This window comes from Cupressus sempervirens, chromosome 5 (assembly GCF_028749045.1).
Source record: "Cupressus sempervirens isolate cs-2001-9-10 chromosome 5, ASM2874904v1, whole genome shotgun sequence".
NCBI lineage: Eukaryota > Viridiplantae > Streptophyta > Pinopsida > Cupressales > Cupressaceae > Cupressus > Cupressus sempervirens.
Genome location: NC_143122.1, coordinates 692017363 through 692039249, shown reverse-complemented (window position 1 = coordinate 692039249; position 21887 = coordinate 692017363). Strand labels below are relative to the sequence as shown.

The 21887-nt window shown below is 35.9% G+C and overlaps 1 protein-coding gene and 1 pseudogene across 1 annotated transcript; both read right to left on the bottom strand.

The window, feature by feature from the left end:
• Window positions 1-6856: 6856 nt before the first annotated feature.
• LOC149557848 (G-type lectin S-receptor-like serine/threonine-protein kinase At2g19130 pseudogene) lies at window positions 6857-9506 on the bottom strand (annotated as a pseudogene).
• LOC149557847 (S-locus-specific glycoprotein S6-like) lies at window positions 9369-10140 on the bottom strand. Its single transcript, XM_089786068.1, has one exon. It carries the CDS (start codon window positions 9953-9955, stop codon window positions 9623-9625), a length of 333 nt encoding a protein of 110 aa, XP_089642194.1. The 5' UTR covers window positions 9956-10140; the 3' UTR covers window positions 9369-9622.
• Between the last annotated feature and the right edge of the window lie 11747 nt (window positions 10141-21887).

Sequence of the window (21887 nt, the reverse complement as noted above, 5' to 3'; positions counted from 1 at the left end):
TGTTAAAAACATGATAGAATATGTAATGAAAAAATAAAGAATGTATACATTGGATTTAAAAGAGATTAAGTTTTTTTCGGAGAATCTAATATATGATAGTGCAATTTATTATTATTTTTCAAATAGTAAACAAATCAGCCTAAAATAATAATTGATTTAAAAGAATATTATACCAATAGATTCAATATATTCCTATAACAATTGTTTAACTCCACCCAACTAGCAACCCCTCTTCTCGAATTATTACATAAAAATCATTTTAGTGAGACACTTGGAAGTAAAAGATTCAAATTATGATAAATACAAGATATAATTTATAAATGATAGAGATGTCAAATTTTTACAATCCACAATAATCTATACAATATAGTTTTTGAATTCAAATGCATTGACTTAAAAAAATATTTAAGATCTTGTTAAATAGTTTATTTTATAAATTTCAATGTTTATATTTCAATTACATGAACTTAAAAATTCTTAATAAAAATAAAATAAAATAAAATCTTAAACATATTAAACTCTACCAAATTCATAATCACATATTATTAATAAATTTAAGAACATATTAGAACAAGTGCTCTTGTGGAGTCCCTTCCTTTTGAAAAAGTAATCTAAAAGTAATAAAATTAACAAACATAAACTAAGTTGAAACTGAAATGATTTTGTAGTTTAGAGAAATACGAATATCATTTCTTCCTAAGTAATTTTATATACAAAATAGTCAGCTGAAGACATAAGATTTATAGTTAAAATATTTTTTCATAATTGTGTAAACAAAAGAGAGATTGCCAAATTGATTGCATTTTTCATAATCAAAAGACTAGAAATATGTATATGTTGTTTAAGTGTAAGATGAATTCATTATGCTAAAATAGTAAGATATTTTAATAGTATTTTTTTATTCATTTACTATATTCTCCACACCTTTTCTAGATGAAATTAAACTAGTAATTGCACTTTTGTGTAAAAGCGCATTGTCCTTAATCACTGTTATAGGAGAAGTTTTAACCAAAGGCTAATGACCACATCTATGGTCTATGAGAGAACCAAACCATACAAGGCCCTACAACTTTTCTTATGTATAGTGTAAAATTTTTGTGCTAACATTACACCGCCAAAAAGGTGAACAACTTCCATACTATGAAAACCAATGGAATTAGTGTAGTAAATAGCTTCTAAATAATAAAATATCACATTTTAAAAAAAAAAGAGTACAATTATTTAAGTGTTTAAGAATCCTAAAAATAGAAAACATCATCTTTTGTTATATAGTTGCATGAACTAGAGCTAATAGTAAATTTTAGAAAATCTTCTAACAAGAAGCCCTTAGTCGAAGATTGAGAAAAAATAGACTTAAAGCATGAAAGAAATAATTATAATGATAGTGTAAAAATAATTAAGGTAGTATTACTTTTGTCAGACAATTAATTCACTATCCTAAACAGCTTTTCTACTCCTTTGAACTTTCTACATAACAAATGATCTTTATCTTGTCCACCTTATATTTTTTTCTCTACTTTTGAATTAAGAAAATATAATAAAAGTTGACCAATTAGAAAATGAAATTAACATGTTATAATTGATTTTAAAAATCTAACTTCTCAAACTTTAGCATGGAACATTTGATTACTTGAATAAACTAATTATTAGAGGAACTAATAATAACAAGAGCTCTATTCGAGCTTGAGTCCCTGCCTTGTGTGAATAGGGGAAGGTTAAAATATGAGTTTGTCAGTTTTAATCTAAGGAAATAGATTTGATTTGATTAACAAATAAGAGAGGGAGGCACTTAAAAGAGAAGACCATTTAATAACTGTGAATTTTGCACTAACTATTACTACAGGTGGTAAGAGTCCTTATTTAATTGAAAACATAACATTATATATACATATATATACATATATATATATATATATATATATATATATATATATAGACATATTGAAAGCCTGGTACACTATTGTGAAGTTCTTCTCCAATTAGACAAATATATAAAAATGTATATCTTTGTCACTTATCAAATGTATGAAATTGAAAAATAAATTTTAATTAAATGAGAAAATTTGATTTCAAAACAAATACAAAGTTTTGAAATACTTGTTTTATTCATATTTATGCAAAATTGTAAAAATATTTTTTAATTAAATCAGAACATTCAAGTTTTTGTTTCATTTTTTTAATGTAGATCCAACTACCATTAGTAGTGAATATGTACCTAACCATCGACCTAGAAGAACGACATCTAATAATGACTTACAATGGTGAGCATTTTTAATGATTAATCCTTATAATAGTCCAACCACAATGATATGAACTTAGTCTAATGTTTTTTTTTTCCATAAATATGGTTACATATTTTTAGGATTGATAAATCTCATGAAATCTTATTAATAAAGTTTATTAGCAAAAATATAGATTATTTATTAATAATTTAAAGAAACTTAAACAATAATATTTCAAGTAGCCATTAATTTTTTTAAGTTTTAGGTTATCTATACGTTTCCAAAAATACTTTGGCCTCAACTTCTTAAAACTCTTAGTTCAATTATTTATTATCCTTTGGTCCTTGACACCAATTCATTATACAATGGTGATATAAAGAGCCTTCTAAAGGTTGTGTTGGACATTCGCGACATCATTGGGATACTGGATATTTGAAAGTTCAATAAGAGGATATGGAAAAGTTTAATAAGAGGATATGGTCATGACATTGAAAAACTTAAAATAAAAATTTAAGAACAATTATGCAAGCAAATAGATATATAACTAAATTTGGTGAACATGATGAAAATATTGGCATTGATGTCAAAGGGTTTGACAAGCATGAACAAGATTGCTAGTGAATAATAAATAGAATAATCACAGTATCAATTGAAAGTGAGAGTGATAAAATACTTACAATGATAAATGAAAAAGTAAAATCATATAAATGGACAAGTATTATGTTTTAGAAATAGAAAAGCAGCAGTGGTGTGATATATTACATAATATAAACAATGATGTACTAAGATAAGCACTGACTTTAAATAATATAATGGTGAGTATTTAAATAGAATACTAAGACCAAGATTTTTAGTTGAAATATGCTCTAAAAGCTAGGCAAGTTTATGATAGAGGACAACTTGTAGTAATTACAATAACATTTAAATAATAGTGATAATATAGTGAAGACATGCATTGCATATCTAAGCAGCTCGATAAATAGTGAAGTTGGGAGCAATATAATACAAGTTAGCCCATAAAGAAAGCAATGATCAAATTAATAGATGAAACTAACCTGAGAAGAATGATGTGAAAAAGCTAATGGGAGTTTCTATAAGAAATGTTAAAGATCATGCATATGTTGGAAGAGATATTAATTAAAGCTTCTTGTGTGCTTGATGGCATATTAAAATATTAAAAATAAAATATAAGATGCCTAATAGTCAAACAATGAGTGGAGAAATGTCAAAGCCGACATGTGATTATTTGAGGTATTCAAACAAGCAAAATAATTACTATGTCTACCATCAATTGACCACAAGGAGCCATGCAAGAAGCCTGCAGAGCAGGACAACAGACATATAACACCAGGACCACATGAGTTTGAACCAGGACCTATTTGTAATATCTCATACATGTATAAGAATTGTTGGTTCTAAAAATATGAAGCAGTGATGATGACCTGCTCATATGATTTAAACCTATGAATGATATAGGGAACTTTTTTGAAAAGAAAGTGTCACCAGTTCTAATATCAATGGCATACATAATTTGCATAGCAGCATTGAAACATGGAGTTAGAATTGAGTAACAAATAAAGCATTAAGACTAGCAGTGACTATTGACATCAACATGATTGATTTTCATCTTCTAACATTAGTGAAAGGAACACTCAAGCAGATACCCAAGCCTGCTCAGTGAAGAAACAACCAAGAAACAACCGATCTCGCTTGGTGAAGAAACACAAAAAAAAGTAACCCAATTCATTCAGTGAGAAAGTAAGAACACTCCATTAAGAAATCCAAAATAATTACTAAGAATATCTAAAAAAATTGCCAAGATAATAGGATTGCCATGAACCAAAGATGCTCCTACATCACATGTTCATATTCAATTCCATGTTTATACTTCTGTGGTTGGAAGTGTTCGTGTCTTTTATCCAATCTAGTTGTCTACCTAAGTCTTTATGCAAACATATCTATAAATTTTGATTGGTAATTTCAGACATCCTTATTCATTGTCTTCAGTGAATAGACTACCTAATTCCTATTTTATCATTAAGAAGGAGATCTATAGATGGATAATGTTAGCTTTTTCTAACAAGTTAACATTGAATGTGCTTAATAAAGTAGAAGGATTCATAATATACATTGGCAATTCACCAACAATTAGCCAAATGCTGATGTAGTCACACACGTAAATGTATTTGACAAAGTAGATAGAAACGTAAATGTATCAATACATATGGAGCCCTTTCTAAGCAATAGAACCTTACAAACTCCATTTTGCTCCTCGGGTCTAGTAAATCAATGCCAACTTTAGAAACTTGTCCAGAAGAAAATCATAAATAGCCATGTGCTAATGTATAAAATGTTGTCATTTATTGGGTCAAAATAGAGATGAAATTGTTTCTTTGTAGACCCTGTACTATTATCACTAGAATTGACCTATTCAAATTATATAAATGTTGATTAAATTGTCATATTTCGTTTTATTTTTTTTTAATACTAAAATATATTTATTAAAAAAATCTAATAAATATTTTTGAAAAACCTACAAATAGGGCTAATCCCTTAAATAAATATTCACATCACAATGACAATCACCCTTAATTTCTAACAATAAAAGAAAATAACAATATAATAATATAAAAAATCATTTAGAATTTAAAATTTAGATGAAAATCTGATCAAGAAGAATGGAAGATATATAAAAGAACCACAGAAGCATATATTTTTGTTTTATAGTAACACAATCTACAGAGAAGATGAGAAAAACATAAATCTGGTGTGACTATTGTGCATGAATTGATCATATCAATTGGCAAGGAGGAGGGGAACAATAGCTAAAGTAGGTAGTGCATTTGAAAAGACCTTTCTCCAAACATTCTAGAAGTGAGATATGTGTGTCTGATATTATCTGAAGCATCAAACCACACTTCTATAAAGTCCATCATTGTATTAAAATCTAAAACCTCAATTGAAGTGAGATGTAATGTTCTAAATCTCACATATTCACACATTTAATGAGAACATATCATTCTACCTTTAAAAAAAATGGCATTTAGATGACATGAAAATACATTTAAAAATGGGGATCCCGTAAAAAAATTCGAAGGTGAGGGCTATCAAAATGATTTAATGTCCATTGATCGCACCTTATGGAGAGTATGATGATTAAATATAGTGGTATAACTCGATAGAAGCTCGTACTACTTTCATCGAAGGTCTTCCTGTAGAGCTAAAGCATTTGTGCATATATTGTATAACATATTATGAAATATCACAATACAGTGATACCCACAACTTGTTTCCATTAATCTTAAACATTTTTCCTATTGTACTTCAGACTTTGTCACCTCAATCCAGTTCCTATTTCATATTGAATAAAAAGCCAACAAAACTTAATTTTTTTCTTTCTTTGAGTGGGTTTTCTCGTGTTGCACTCAAGGAAAAATATAGAGCTAAGCATATATGAATATATAATTTTATTGGTACAAAGACTCTGGCTGAAGAAGCTTTACAAAATACCAAAGAAACTTCCTCATTATGATGTCAACACGCAAACACAGTATTTAACTCTGTAGCAAGTGAAATGGCTATAGGAACAAAAAATAACAATTTGCTTCCTTCAATCATCTCCAGATGTATACAAATCAAACTAAAACATTCTACCATGACAAACCCTGAAAAAACAAATGCAACTTCCCAAAGAAACACAAACCCCACATAAAAAATTGATAACATGTGCATCTGGAATGGAACAACTTCAACAACGACCCAGGAATCTATTTGTCAGGTACAATACACAACAATGGAATTTCAGGGAAAACATAGCTACCAGAAGGTGTAATAGAGATGCATGAGATGCTTGTTGACAGGAAGCACAATACATGCATAAACAAGGAGAAAGGAAATTAGATTAACATTCATAGACCAAACTCAAGATGGTCGAAGGATACCCAGGAGAAATGGTAGGTGCCATGACAACACAAGCCCATAGCAAGTCACATATGCAAGTGTAGCACACCTTGCCATGATAGCAGAGGACCATAACAACTCAGAGAGCAATCTTGCACATTGCAAACAGCATTGTGGCCATCGCAGGAGTTTTGCTCTCTGTTACAGGACAAACACATCCCTTTCGGCCATGGAGATGGCTCGCAGGAAAGAAGCTGTCTGAGAATGAACAGAAAGAACATGCCTTGGGCATAATAAAGTATGAAATTGAATGTCAGACACATAGAAAGGGAATGAAGGGTATAATTTAGTATATTGACTTGCATGATGCCACAAATAACACGGTTGTGCCTAGCAAAGTGCTACCTTCCCACGTTTGGGTGCCTCCAACCCTATTTTTCTTCAATAGTCGAGCCTTCCATTGCCAGGTGCTCCCTAAGATCATTTTGCTAAAATTTTCACAAAAAAATTCAAAAAGATCACCGAGAAAAAGCATGGCAGCCAATAAAAAAATAAGAATTTTGAAATGGAAAGTTCATTTTAATAAAAAATAGTCAATAGACCATAGTTTATAGCAATTTTTCTAGAGTTTGCACAGTTTTCAAAGTTTCAACTAATGCTAAAAGAGACATGAAAACTTTAGTCTCCTGCCTTACGACAAGGACTAATAAGTAGTAAAAACAATTGAATCCCTCCAACTAATATATGCTATACTGGAAAAAAACAAAATATGATCCCCAAAAGCTACGGTGACCAAAAGATTAAACAAACCCATCATCACCTACACTTCCTCTTTGGTGAACTAATCATGGCATACAACTTTTTTTTCAAAATATGATCAAATATCAGATCTCTCTTGAGGTGATTGCGAGAAAATGGAGTGGGTCGTTCCAGTCAAGCTCTGATACCAAATTACCACTTTTTATCTTCTCTTTCTTCTTCTAATCGTTCCAAACAGCTAATTATAATGACGCACATCCTTCTAATTAGTATATTTGAAAACTATAAGTAGTTTAAGTTACTCGGCAAGGGTCAAACAGAAGTATCGCTGTCTTCCACTTCCCTTTCACGGTCCCGCAGTGTTTCTAGAGACCCATGAATTTGTTGCGCATTGGCCTGGGCTATCCCTTCCAACAACTGCACAACCTGAGCCATGCTTGGCCTGGCATTCTCATCCTCCTGAATGCACAACATACTTGCCATTACTGTCCTTCTCACCTCTTCTCCATCTACCTCTTGCGATATCCTCTCATCAACCACGCCCATCAAGTTTCCCTTTGAGTCGCAGCCCAGGTAGGGAAGTAATACGTACTCGATTTCTCCACGGTCAAATCGACATTCCTTCCTCCAGATATAATCTCCAGCAGCGTCATGCCATAACTGTACACATCTACCTTGGGAGTGATGGGCAGGCCAGAGATCCATTCCGGAGCCAAATACCCGCGTGTTCCTCTTGTGGTGGTCAGAACGCGGCTTAAATCTCTGCCCACAAGCTTTGCCAGTCCAAAATCAGCGATCTTTGGGCACAAGTCGCGGTCTAGGAGAATGTTTTCGGGCTTAATATCGCAGTGAATGATACGGTCTCTGCATTCCTGGTGTAGGTAAACTAATCCCCGAGCAGTGCCCAATGCAATCCCTAATCTGGTCTTCCAGTCCAACAGTAGCTTTCCCCCTTCTCTTTCCTTGCTGCGAAATAGAAGAGAGTTTAGAGAGCCATTGGGCATATACTCGTAAACAAGCAGCCTTTTTGAACCCTCTCCACAGAATCCCCGAAGCATGACTAGATTCACATGCTGAATGTTGCCAATGGTGCATATCTCAGCACGGAATTGCTTTTCTGCTTGTGCCGAACGCTCTAGCCTCTTTACAGCGACGTGGGTGTTGTCTGGCAGAGTTCCTTTGAAAACAGAGCCGAATGCTCCGCTCCCCAACTTATGCTTGAAATTCTTTGTTGCTAACCGCAACTCTCTGAAAGTGAACACCTTGAGGGACGTTGGAATACTATTTTCCCCCTCTTCCATCGTCGTCTTCTTCTGACGCTTCCGCAGAACAATCCCCGCCAACATCAGAGCAAGGGCAAGAGCTCTAGTCGCAGGAAGTAAAATCCGAAGCATCACGGATTTATGACTTCTTCCGCGCTTAGTTTCGGCCCTGTCTTGCAACTCAGAAGCGGCCACGCGAATGAAAACCGATTGGCCGTTAGATGTGTCTCGCACATTTAACAGATCGCCGAACCATAACCGGCAAATGGGTAGAGTCGAATTAGTCACAACAAAGGCCATACAGGAGCAATTTCTGAGACACGTAAGCCGACATCCTTGCAGCGTTTGTATTTCAGGATGTGAAACCGCCTGATTATCGGCCAAATAAATGTTGTTGACTTCCCGGAAACCGTCAGTTGTGGCATTTGAGGCAGAGCAATGCAACTCCCTCCGCCTGACACAGCCGCTGGACCACCATTGTTGAGAATCCCAGGCACGAATGTCCCTGGGCCTGAACCCCTCCAGACATCTGCACGCATCGTACGAATTGCTTGTGATGCGCCCATTCGACTTTGCATACGCGTTGCAGGCTCCGTAAGCTCCACAAACATTATACACGTTGCATTGATCTCTGGGTGTGAAGCCAATCAGAGTCCATTCACCCTTGTCCCCCAGAAAGTATCTTCCGATTATGCCATTCTGTCCCATGACTACCCTACTCATCGTCTCGCCAGAGGGAATCAGCAAACAGTACATTCGTGAAGGTGAAAGCTTTACGAACTCCAGTCCAGTAAAATTCTGTTGAAAAGGGTGGTAGGGCATATTTGTGAACTGCCCGTCAATCCACTCTCCCGTGGACCAGTAGGGAGCTGTGCCGGAGAGCAAAAGAAACTGCGTCCTACCGGGGGATGTATCCATTCCAAAGGAGAATGGGCCGGGGGCAGGATCCAGAGGACTCTTCCAAGAAATCTGTTTCATGCCTTTCCACATCTTCATCCCGGGCAACACTGTGTCTCCTGGATAACTGAAACTCTCCCACACGATCTCCGAGCCGTTGTTGCCGCCCAACTGTTGGCGGTAGTCGATATTAACTTTTGTCATTAAAAGCAGACATCCAACACCGTCCAGCCAACCACTCTGCCGTTCCAGCAGCCCAACTCAGCCGTCCATCCACCGTCCACAATAAATTGCAGACAATGAGCCGCCTCAACCAACAAAATAACAGTTCATATTTAATATTATATTTAATGTAGTTTAACATGTGTAAAATATGTTGTGTGTAGAGAGTTCTCATACCCTCTATAAATAGAGGCCTTATGTAATGCATTTGGGCAAGGCAGTAAGACAATGAAATCAGTTTTATTTCTCTTTATTTGTCTCTCTTTGCCTTCACCAACATGATAAATTACCATTCTCCAACATCACAGCGCGGGAGGCTCTCAAGCTGTTATTGGATGACCAAATCGATCGCCCATTAGTCTAATCGAACAGCCTGGGACGGCCGTCTGTTGTAAAGTTGAGGATCCCAGGAGCATTTGAAACAGGAGTCTCCCTGTTAGCCACCCAAACCACCGTCTTATCGGGAATCTGGGAGAACCAGATGCCCACGTACCATTTATTTGTGCCGTTGGGACTGACAAATCCCAACGCGAAAGTTCCATTCTTTGAAATAATGGTCTCCTTTCCAGCAAGAGAACTGCCCAGTGGAAGGGTGTCTTCCATGGATTGACATTTCTCCTGAACGAAAACCATAGCAAACGCCAAGTACATGACGCAGGTTTTCACTAGTACACATGAGCTCCTTGTCATCATTGAATTCTACAGGTCCTTCTCTTATGCAGCTCAAGAACTGGAGGGAAAGTTTGTTGGGCACTGAGCGTTGATTCCAATTGCTGATTTAAGTAGGCAAGAGAAGAACGTAATCGCCTAACAAATTCAGAGCTTGACCTTGCGAGGATTCAACCGCGTGTCTTGAATAGAACTCTCAGGATATGAAAAACGTATTGTAAACATAGAAAAGACTCTCTACCGTGCATCATCTGCTAAAAGACATTCACCAACATCCATGGGCTTCAACATGATCCACAGAAGACTTATCAAAGACCAGAACATAAAAGCCAAAATGGGAACAAAGTAGAGCTCTGAAAGGCTTTGTATCTCTAATAAAAGACTTTCTGCCGTGTATCATCTCGTAAAGAGGACATCCACACAACACTTATCATAGACCAGCACATAAAAGCCAATACGGGGACAAAATAAACCTTGGAAAGGGTCAGTTGAAAACCCACATTAGCATTGACCTGGAACAAGCTATGTAAGTGCGTGAAAGAAAACAAAACAAGCATCCGATCGATTTTTTTTTCTTAATTCTAATGATTATAATGTTCGAGTTTGGAACTGTGAATCACTGATATTAGAGGTGAGATATTTCTTTAAGGCCCTGTTTGGCTGCGGGAATAGGAATAAGTATTTCAGAATAGAAAATGAGACTACGTATTCTTGTTCTCCATTTGATTCAGCCAATATTTGATGGGATTCATGGACCTCAAAATTTATGTTTTCTAAAATTAAAAAAAGTGGAATAGGAATACGTATTCCAATAACACCTATTTTGGTGGAATTGCAAAACCCCATTTTTGGGCCAAAAATGGAATGCGTATTCCATTTTTACTTCGTATTCCAATTCCGTTTTGGTGCATCCAAACGAGGAATTCAAAAATTTTGGAATTTACATATGCCTATTCCGCTTGTATACAAACGGGCCCTAAAAGGCTTAGATTGAAAGTGTGGGAGTTTAATAAGGTCATAAATTGTATGTGTGAGAGTTTAATAAGATTATAAAGTTGATGAGCACATAAGTTCAGTTTTGGCTAAGGGACAATTTATATGTACTAGTAGCCAGTGTTAAATTGTGTACATCTATATTATTTTCAGTGCAATACAGCAACCACAAGTTCAATGGGGGCATTTATAAAAGGCACAATGCTCAAGACTGGAAAGCATAAATTTTTTTTTCCTTCATATCTTCCAAAACAATGATTTTTTCTCAAATGTTTTGCTATTTTTTATTACAGAACATATACTTCATGAACAAAAAATGCTAAAAAATTTAACAAAATCTGTTGTGTTTTTTATTTTTTCAATTTTGGGCAAAGGTGCATTTTGTGAGGATAGCCACACCCTTTATAAAATAGTTTTATCTATTTAATATGAGAACACTAATTTAAGACTGAAATCTTTTCAATTAAGAGTTAATGACAAAGGAATATTTATTATGTCAAATTTATTTGAAGCGTGATTCTAATTTCATTCCTTATAATATAGGACCCTTGCACCCAAGACGACTTGATTAAAAGTGGCTTTCTTAGAGCCATAACTCCACCAATAAACCAAAAACCTATTGATTGTGATATCTAATGTATAAATATTTATGTCACTTGAAACATGAAATATGATGGCAAAGATAACAATAATACAATGAGAAACGAGAAACAAATTTTGGAAAAGTTGCTCATAAAAAATAAGATGCACGCATGTGTTAATTCATTTATAATTAATATTATGAGGATACACATTTTTTGATGAGTTACAATCAAAGGGCTAGAAAAGAGATTTTTTTCGTTTGACAAAAATCAAGTGAGGCTACAAAAGGGAGATCCCATCTTTGAACATTAATAGTCCAAACCCATAAGTACAGTAGTCAAATAGGAAACAAAGCCTATAAGCACACAAGTCGACAAGGATCTAGAGTATAGGCACAAGCAAGGTACTTGACATGAATGCTAGCAACGTTAATGCAAAGGTTCAAACAGATTATATCATCAACAACACAAAGCTCATGATTGCAATTTGAACCTTGTTGATTTCAAAACCATTATACTATGGGATGAACTCTGGTATTATAAATATCACACATGCACACACATAAAATATTAAAACTAATATTTATATCTATATTAACTTTATATTTAGATTAACCTTTATCTAATTTTAATTTAATGTTAATTATATAATATTTTTATATTTGGAAACATCATTTGTATTTTATAAAACATAAAATATTTTAAATTTAAAAAATTTAAAAATATAAAGAAAATTCTATAAAAATCAAAACGCAAGGTGGGGGTTGTCTAGTAAAATATGTGTTCAACTCAAATCCAAGGACACACAAACAAAAATAGGTAATCTTATGCCAAAACATAACAAGAAAATGACTTATTTATTTAAAAAGTGACTTAAGAGATGTGCAGTTGTACAAACATAAGATTCTATAAATAAATTAAGTGACTTAAGAGATGTGCACTTGTGCAAACATAAGCTCATATAAATAAATAAATTGATTTAATTTTACTATGCCTTTAAAGGTTAGGACTTACAAAGGATGTGAACATGCATAAAAATCTGATTAACTGAATTAGGTTAGGAAGAGAAGAGAAGGAATCCCATTTATATGTTCTTTTCTATTTTAAAGTTAATAACATTGATGGTATATCTAGTCAAATTTCTCATGTTAAACATCATTATGTGAAAACATCACCATTACTTGAGTAAAACTTATATATTGGTAAAAAAATATTTTAGGGGTCATGTTGATTAAGAGTGGAATAGGTTTATTAATGTCTTCATATAAATCAGTATAATGGAAACTACAATTAGAATAATTTTATGTTGTCATTTATTTTAAACCTTATTGATGAGATAGTTTCTACCTGAGTAGAGATCCATATCGATATGGTTGATGAAGAGGATTTGAGAAGAATAGATAATAAGAAAACTTAGTGGAAATGTTGAGTTATGTGGAATATCAATGGGCAGTTGATTAGTTGGACTTTGACAAGATAATGTGTAATATAATAATAACACTAAGTGAAGAAGATAGTGGAGTTGAATCCTAGAAGAGACAATGTACACTTAATTGTAAGTGTGAATGTGTCATGAATCTTGAAATCTTGCATGATGTAGATGGTTGTAGACATTTATTTTGTGTACTAGTTGAAGTGGATTTTGGTAAGCTCTAGGAAGTTGTCTTCAAGAAGGTTTCCATGTAGGCAATAGTCAAGAATGTTATCCTCTATTTCGATGACACATTGGAGATAAGGTTGGAAGTTGAATGTCATGGTTTTGCCACAGTTGGTGCAATGAATCTCGCACGTGCCTGTGCTTACAGATAAAGAGATTGTTTGTTGACATACTATGCATAGTGGTTGGTATGGTGTTTGGTGGATGTTCTTGTTAGTGTAGTTTTTTATTTTTTCTATTTTGCTAGGTTTTTCCTACACTTTTAATAATCTCGCTTAGGTTAATAAAGCATGTCTTATTAGGTGAATGGTTGTGAGGTGTCACCTTCCTACATGTGAGCATCCATTAGCTATCTTGGGAAGATACTTTGTTATCTTTAGTCCGATAGATGGTTGCTCCTCATTGGTTGGCGTTGCCACCTCCTCCCTCTTCCTAGCCTATATAAGCATGCTACTTGGCTTGTATTTGCATATCTTGTTTTTGCATCCTCTTAATGCTATTTTGCTTCCAGCATTTGCATTACTCTTTTGGAAACTAACTCTATGATGTTATTTTGATTTTGTATCATTTGCATTCATAGTTTAGATATTTATTCTTTGCACTAGTTTTCTGAGTTATTAATCTTATCAGATTCTAACATGGTATCAGAGCTTTTCTATGTGCAATAATAGATTTTAGTTTCCTTATTTGAGAGATTCAGAGGGTGCTAATAAACTTTATTGTAGTTTTTTGAAAAATGAAGTATGCTCTTCTCTTGCATCTTTGGATGATCTTGAGAATCAGAAAAGCTTTTACAAAAATATTTTTTCTCTGAGGTTTCAATCAGTATTGCAGGTTCCAGCATGCCATTGATGGACTTAGGAAGCTGATTCAGCATTTGCATGTCATATTTTGGTTGTTGGGGTCGTTTCTTGATTTTTGGAGCCGTTTTTTACTGTTAAAGGCATTTGATTTACACTACAGCAACATCTTCTATACATTAGCAAGGAAAATGCTTTCTGGGTTTTGTTTGCAGCCCCGAAAAACCATCTGGGTATCTTTTAGATTTTGCATGCAAGCTGTATATGTTGCAGAATCGAGCATGAAAGGCTACAACCATACCCCTCTCCGTTGGCAGTCGCAGATTTGAATGCAGTTTTCAAATGTCTCGTTCTTGCTCATACGGACTCCGATTTTGATGATTCTTATTATGAACTTGGCTATTTTTTTGTGCTCTATCCACTAGTGGAGTTTCTTTTTAATTTTCATGCATGAATTCTTCAGAAATTGCAGATTCTCAGCCATGACTGTGCACAGTTCTCGTTTTGAAAACTTCGGAGGATCATAACTTTCTCATACGACCTCGTATCGAGGCGATTCTTTTTTTGAAAGTGCATAATTTTTCGAGTAGATCACAGTGGTGCTATTTTTTTCTTTGATTATTGTGCCCAAGTTTCACTTTTAGCATATGCTCTTCATGAGAGTTTGTAATGCATTGAAATCAAGACCACTAAGTATTTCTTTCTAGTGGTAGTTGTAAACGCACTAAAATAAAGTGCCAAATCATATTTCTTTGGGGGTGGGGGGTTCTTTGATTGAGTAAAAGGGGGGGGGGGGGGGGGGGGGGGGGGGGGGGGGCCATTGTCGTGGCTGGGTTCTCTTCTTTTTAGCATTTCTTCATCATGGATCAAACAAATATGCCCATCCTAACTCCATACAATTACTTTGAGTGGAAATCACGCATGATAATTCACTTAAGGAAAGTTGGATTAAATAGGATAACTATGGGACTTAAAACTGAACCTGCTAAAGATGAAGACAAGCCTAAGTGGTTTAACAAATGTGATGAGGCATATGGAACATTGTGTTTGTCTGTTTCTCCTGACTTGCTATTTCACATTGAGTCTTTGGATACACCAAATGAAGTATGGACAAAGCTAGAAACATTATTTGGCACACAAGATTCAATGAGGGGTCATATGTTGGAAAATGAATTAATTAGTTTGAGTCCAGGCAATTTCAACACAATCCAAGATTTCTTCACCAAATTGAAATCACTAAGGCTACAATTAAAACAATGTGGAATTAAAAAGAAAGATGAACAACTGATTCTCAGTATTCTCTCCAAGCTAAGTTCAGAATATTCTGTGTTTGTCTCTACCTTCTATGCTACTAAGGGTGCACTTGGTACTCAATTCACCATGCCATCTCTAGATGATTTTGCTGTCAATCTCACTCGAGAATAGGACAAGCTAATCCAGATGGGCACTCTTAAGTCCTCTAAGTCACATGCCTTAGCAACCAACCAAGGCACAAAAGAACAAAAAGGACAAAGTAGTAACAACAATAGTAAGGATGAGAAACAAAATAATAGTGAGGAAAAGAAGGATCAGATACCAATTGCTTCAAAAGCAACTATTGATACCTCATCCTCTAAGGGCGATAAGCCTAAGAAAGAAAAGGTTAAATGTGCCTATTGTAAAAGACCCGGTCATGATGAACATAAATGTTTGAAGAAACAAATTGATCACATGACATACATTCTTGAGAAGAATAATATTAGTGTTCCTGAGTCTATCAAACAAAGTTCTAATGAAGAGTCTAACAAGGCAAAAGAAAACAACAAGGGGAAAGGAAAGGGCAAAGCTCTTGTTGCAGTTGCTTCCTGAACATCCACTTGGGTTCTTGATTCGGGTGCTTCGCACCACATGGCTTCATCTAAGGAAGAACTTGCATCCTTGGAGCCATGTACTATGCCTTCTATTTTGATGGGTGATGACACTCCTATTGAGGTGTGTGGGAGAGGGTCTGTTGATGTGGGGGGTGGCACATTCCATGATGTTCTTTGTGTACCCTCATTATCAATTAATCTCTTATCAATATACCAAATCACTCACACAGGTTTAGGCAAGCGGGTTGAGTTCACTCTTGATTCAGTGGAGATACGTGAGTTGCATAGTGATTCTGTAGTTGCAGTTGGGAGAGCAGATCATCAGTCACGGCTCTATTTGTTTTCTCACTTTGTTCCTGATCCTCCTTCATCTGTTTTGCTCACTCACTCTAATGATGTGAGTAAATTATGGCATGAGCGTTTTGACCATCTTAACTTCGGCTATTTGCATCAGCTCAACCAGTAGAGCATGGTCACAGGGTTGCCTTCAGTTCAATTCTCAGGAGGTGTTTGCCAAGGTTGCATTCTTGGTAAGCAACCTAAGGAAAAGTTTGACAAAAGTAAGGCATGGAGAGCTTCACAGATACTAGAGTTAGTTCACAGTGATTTGGCTGGTCCATTTCAACATCCTTCTTTCAGCAGGGCCCGATATGTTCTCACATTCATTGATGACCTTTCTCGATATACATGGGTGTACTTTCTCAAACAAAAGTCAGAGGTATTTGATCATTTTCAAGACTTCAAAAATTTTGTAGAAAAGCAATCTGGGAAAGCCATCAAGGTTTTGCGCACAGATAATGGTGGTGAGTATGTCAACCATCAGTTTGAAAGATTTTGCACTTCAGAGGGGATTGATTTACAGCATTTAGTTCCATACAATCCTCAGCAAAATGGTGTTGCAGAACGGAAGAATAGATCCTTGAAGAAAATGGCAAATTGTATGATTCACTCTAGATCTCTTGCACCATAGTATTGGGCAGAAGCCATTAACTGTGCTTGTTATATCCAAAACTGTGTTCCTCATCGAGCCTTGAAGGAAGTTACTCCTTTTGAAGCTTGGAGCAGTCGAAAACCATCAGTTAAGCACTTTTGAGTTTTTGGCTCCCCTGCATGGGCCCACATTCCTACAGAGAAACGTAAGGCCTTGGATCCGCAAAGCAGACCTTGCATATTTGTAGGTTATCCTGATGGTGTGAAGGGTTATTGGTTTCTCCACCCTACTACACATGAGTTATTCATTGAGAGGAGTGTTCAGTTTGAGGAGGGATCTTCAAGCTCACTTTCTATCACTTCTCCAACTCTTTCTACCTTGACATTAGAGTCACTTAGAGTACATGACAGATCTTTTGATGAGTGAGATTCACCTTAACAGTCTTCTACCTCTACTTCTGATGCAGAAAGTGATTTAGAGAACTCACCTCCTTCCTCTCCTAGTCATCATTCAGAGGTTAATGATTCCCCTCCAGATTCTCCATCTTCTTACCCACTTTGGGCTACACAGACCTTGGAGTCTACAGGTGATTGGGTTGGGGATCCATCAGACACCAGGCGAACTCATTCACAATTCTAGGATGCTCCACATGTCTTTATTGCTACTGCCTCAGATCCACAGTCCTTTCATGTGGCTTTTGGTATTTCTGAGTGGGATACAGCTATGCAGGAAGAGTATAGTTCCTTGATGAGGAACCACACTTGGGATCTTGTCCCTCTTCCTAAAGGAAGAAAACTTGTTCGATGTAAGTGGATCTATCAGACAAAATTTGCAGCAGATGGGTCAGTTGACAAACACAAGGCTCACTTGGTCGCCAAAGGATTCTTCCAGGTTTCTGGGATTGACTACTCTGAGACTTTTGCGCCAGTTGCCCGAATGAATTCCATTCGAATTGTTCTTGCCATTGCTGCAGCTAATCATTGGGAAGTACATCAGATGGATGTAAAGAGTCCTTTTCTTCATGGTGACCTTCATGAGGAGATCTACATGGAGCAGCCACAGGGCTTCCTTCAAGATTCTTCACTTGTGTGTCGTCTTCGAAAGTCTCTCTATGGCCTCAAACAGGCTCCTCGGGCTTGGTATGCCAAGATGGACTCCTTCCTTCTATCAGTTGGGTTCACTCGGTGCCATTCTAATCCTAATGTCTACATTTTGCAATAGGGTGATTCACTTCTATTTTTGGTTTTGTATGTTGCTGACTTGTTGATCACAGGAAGTTCTTCACCAACCATTAAGGTTGTCAAAGTGGCCCTTCAGGACAGTTTTTTGATGACTGACTTGGGCTTGTTGCATTACTTTCTCGGGATTGAGATCCTTCAGTCTCCTTCTGGGATCACCATCACACAATCCAAGTATGCTCTAGATTTACTCTCGAGGTTTCATATGGGTGACTGTAAGCCTGCTCCGACTCCCTTCCTTTCTGGAGTCAAACTTGAGGCTCAATGTTCTTCTCCACTTGTTGATGACACTTTGTACCGCCAACTTGTTGGGAGTCTCATTTATCTGACTCATACAAGACCTGACATCTCCTATGCTATAAGCATGGTCTCTCGATTCATGCAGGAGCCCCATGAGTTACATTGGAAAGCAGCCAAGCGGATCCTTCACTACATTCAGGGTTCTCATAGTTGTGGGATTCACTACGCAGCAGGTATTGAGCTTGATTTGGTGGGCTACACAGATTCAGATTGGGCAAGTGATTCTGAGGATCGCAAGTCTACTTCAGGGTCTAGCTTCTCACTTGGGTCAGGTTCTGTTTGTTGGTCGAGCAAAAAGCAGTCTGCTATTGCTCTGTCTTCTACTGAGGCTGAGTATCGGGGGCTGTAAATGCCGCCACTGAGGCCATTTGGCTTCAACATCTTCTCACTGAGTTTGGTATCCAGATCAGATGGCCATCAGTCATATTTTGTGACAACCAGAGTGCCATTCAGATCTCACAGAATCTAGTTCATCATCAGCGAACCAAACACATAGAGGTCCACATGCACTACATCCGGGAGCTCATCCATGGTCATGTCATTGACCTTCGCTTTTGTCTGACTTCCGAGCAAGTTGATATCTTCACCCAACCCTTCACTGAGAACAAGTTCCTTCATTTGCGAGCTTTTTTGGGGGTGCGGGATGCTTCATCCTTTTGGGGGGCCTCTTCCTCTCACTCAGAGTCCTGACTTTTTTGTGTGGGGGGGTCTCTTTTCTCTCTCTTTTGAGAAATCTTATGTACATGGGTACCTCATCAGGCTTGACTTGCCGAGACCCATTTCTACATCCACCTAAGCTTCGCTTATGGGGGGGTGTTAGTGTAGTTTTTTATTTTTCCTATTTTGCTAGGTTTTTTCTACACTTTTAATAATCTCATTTAGGTTAATAAAGCATGTCTTATTAGGTGAATGGTTGTGAGGTGTCACCTTCCTACATGTGAGCATCCATTAGCTATCTTGGGAAGATACTTTGCTATCTTTAGTCCGATAGATGGTTGCTCCTCATTGGTTGGTGTTGCCACCTCCTCCCTCTTCCTAGCCTATATAAGCATGCTACCTGGCTTGTATTTGCATATCTTGTTTTTGCATCCTCTTAATGTTATTTTGCTTCCAGCATTTGCATTACTCTTTTGGAGACTAACTCTATGATGCTATTTTGATTTTGTATCATTTGCATTCATAGTTTAGATATTTATTCTTTGCACTAGTTTTCTGGGTTATTAATCTTATCAGATTCTAACAGTTCTTTGTTCGTAGTGTTCCCATTACCTAAAAGTGAATAGGAAAAGTCAATAAATATATTTGTAATTTTTTGAGTCCACTACATAGTACAATGTGTTATATGTATGTTGCATGGTCCATTACTTGCAGCTTTGTTTCTCTCAAATTTTGCAGTGTTGCTTTAGTGCATCGATCATTGAGGAAGTCAATAAATGTGGATTGGCCCAATCATATTATTTTCGAGCCTCTTGGACTGGTGTGGACAACATTTTTGAGTAGTAGTGGTGTTGGTTTTGTACATGATGCATAGATATTCTATAGGCTTTTGTCGACATAGTTGTGGTTTTGAAAGACTCGGAGCTGCAATAATGAGTAACCTATTAGTAGCTAGAACATTTCAAAATTGTAGAGAATTACAAGAAATGAATTTTAATTTTGAAATTTGTATCTTATAGTTGTCGTTTCAAAAGGAAGCTCTCTGTCTTTGATTTGTAGCTGGAACTGTGTTGCTGTCTGTTGATGAGATGTGACAAGAACACCCAGGGTTCTTATTGGATATGTATTTGGTGATTGTATTAGCTATTAGATTTTTGTGTCTAGTGCTAGCTTTTGTTGCTTGCATACAGTAGTAATTTTCTTAGTTTGAGTTTATGAAGTGAGTTGCAAGTAGTATTTAGCATGTCCTCTTACAAAATTAGATTTTTTGTTTATTTTGAATTTCTCGATATAGATGCTTGTCCCAAGAGTTAAGTAATGCAAATATTTGTCAATCAATTTGTTGGTGATGTTTACTATTATAGTCTTTTGAGCATTTCTATCAATCACATTTCTGTGTGCAATTGGTGATCCTTGCTGGCTTTAGGAAGCTGACTTGCAAGTTGGTCCATATGTTATGAGTATGTTACCCTCAAATATGCTTCCTAATTTTGTCGTGCAAATGTCAAATATGGTAGAAGGTTCAAATACTTTTGACTTTTGTCTACATATAGAAATGTGTCTGTGTAGAATTTTGGTGATTCTAATGTGTATATGTTCAAAGGTGTGTGAAATTCATTGCCATTGTTTATAAGTATACTTACTTTTTTTGCTTGATTTGTTGTTGATTGTCTGATGGTTGTAGGCTATGTTGGGTTTTCATGGTCTACAAGAAATAATCAATAGGATAAAGTTAGTAAGTTGTATGTTTAGTTGGATCTTACAAGTTGGAAGATGATAAATATAAGAGGAATTTGCATGTTCATTTTCTATGGTTGTACATATAGTGCTACTGCATAGTGATTAGTCCAAAATATATCCATAACAATGGTCTCAATTGTTTCAATGTTGATGTTGCATATCCAAATGTGGTCAACCATGCTTGCAACATGTGTTGTTAGCATGTTTACTGTGAACAATAGTCTATGCTCATTCATAAACTATTGCAATTGCAATTGTGCTTTTGCTAATTTGAACATGTCAATGTTGAAGTCTTCTGCAATGATCGATTTTGAATCTGTTGGCAGGTTATTTGTGATGCTTTCTATGAGGTAGAATAGGTCATCGATTGGTGTATTTGGTGCAAGGTATGAATTTTTTATTCATAAAGGAATTTGATTGTGCAAAATGTCGACTATTATTGATTTGAGGTGTCTTGTTGCAAATGTTTCTATTTTTTGTAATGTGTTATTTTTGTCGCAACATGTTACTACTCCATATATAGCATATGAAGGGTATAAATTTAATATTTGTTTAGTAATTGAAGTTGTTCTACTTTGTTTGTCCAAGTTTCTTGCAAGCATAGTATGGTTGCAACTAGCAAATCATGGTCGTGAGCTATTTATTGTTCATGTAATGCTAGGCCCCTTGTGTTTAGAGTGCATATTATGATTTTCTCTAATACCATAGTGAAAAGACTATATTCTACTGTCCGGTAAGCTAATGTTTGTAGGTGTTGCATCTTAGCTTTTACTTTGTGGGACAATTTTAGATTGTGGTGTTGTAGTTTATGAATCAAGTATAATGATTGTATGTCTCTTACACGTCATAGAGCAGTATAGACTACCCCATGTTGGTAGACTTTGTAATGGTCAAACACAGTTGCATCCATTGTTAGTCCTTGTGCTCTGTGAATGGCTTTTGCGCATGCAAGTTGAATAGGGTAATGTGAGTGAGTGATGATTTTTGACGTTATTTTGAGTTTTCTAGTTATTCTTGTTATTAGTGTCCATGAGGGTGAGATGGAATCTGTATATAAGTTGTACATTTGTTGTCAGTGTACTCTTCCAACATGAGGATCATAAAATTCTATCCAAATGATGTCATGGCGGTGTGTTATATGTAGTTGGAAGATTCTGTCAATGTCATTAACAAGACCATCTTGTGTTTCAAGGTTTCCTCCAATGAGTT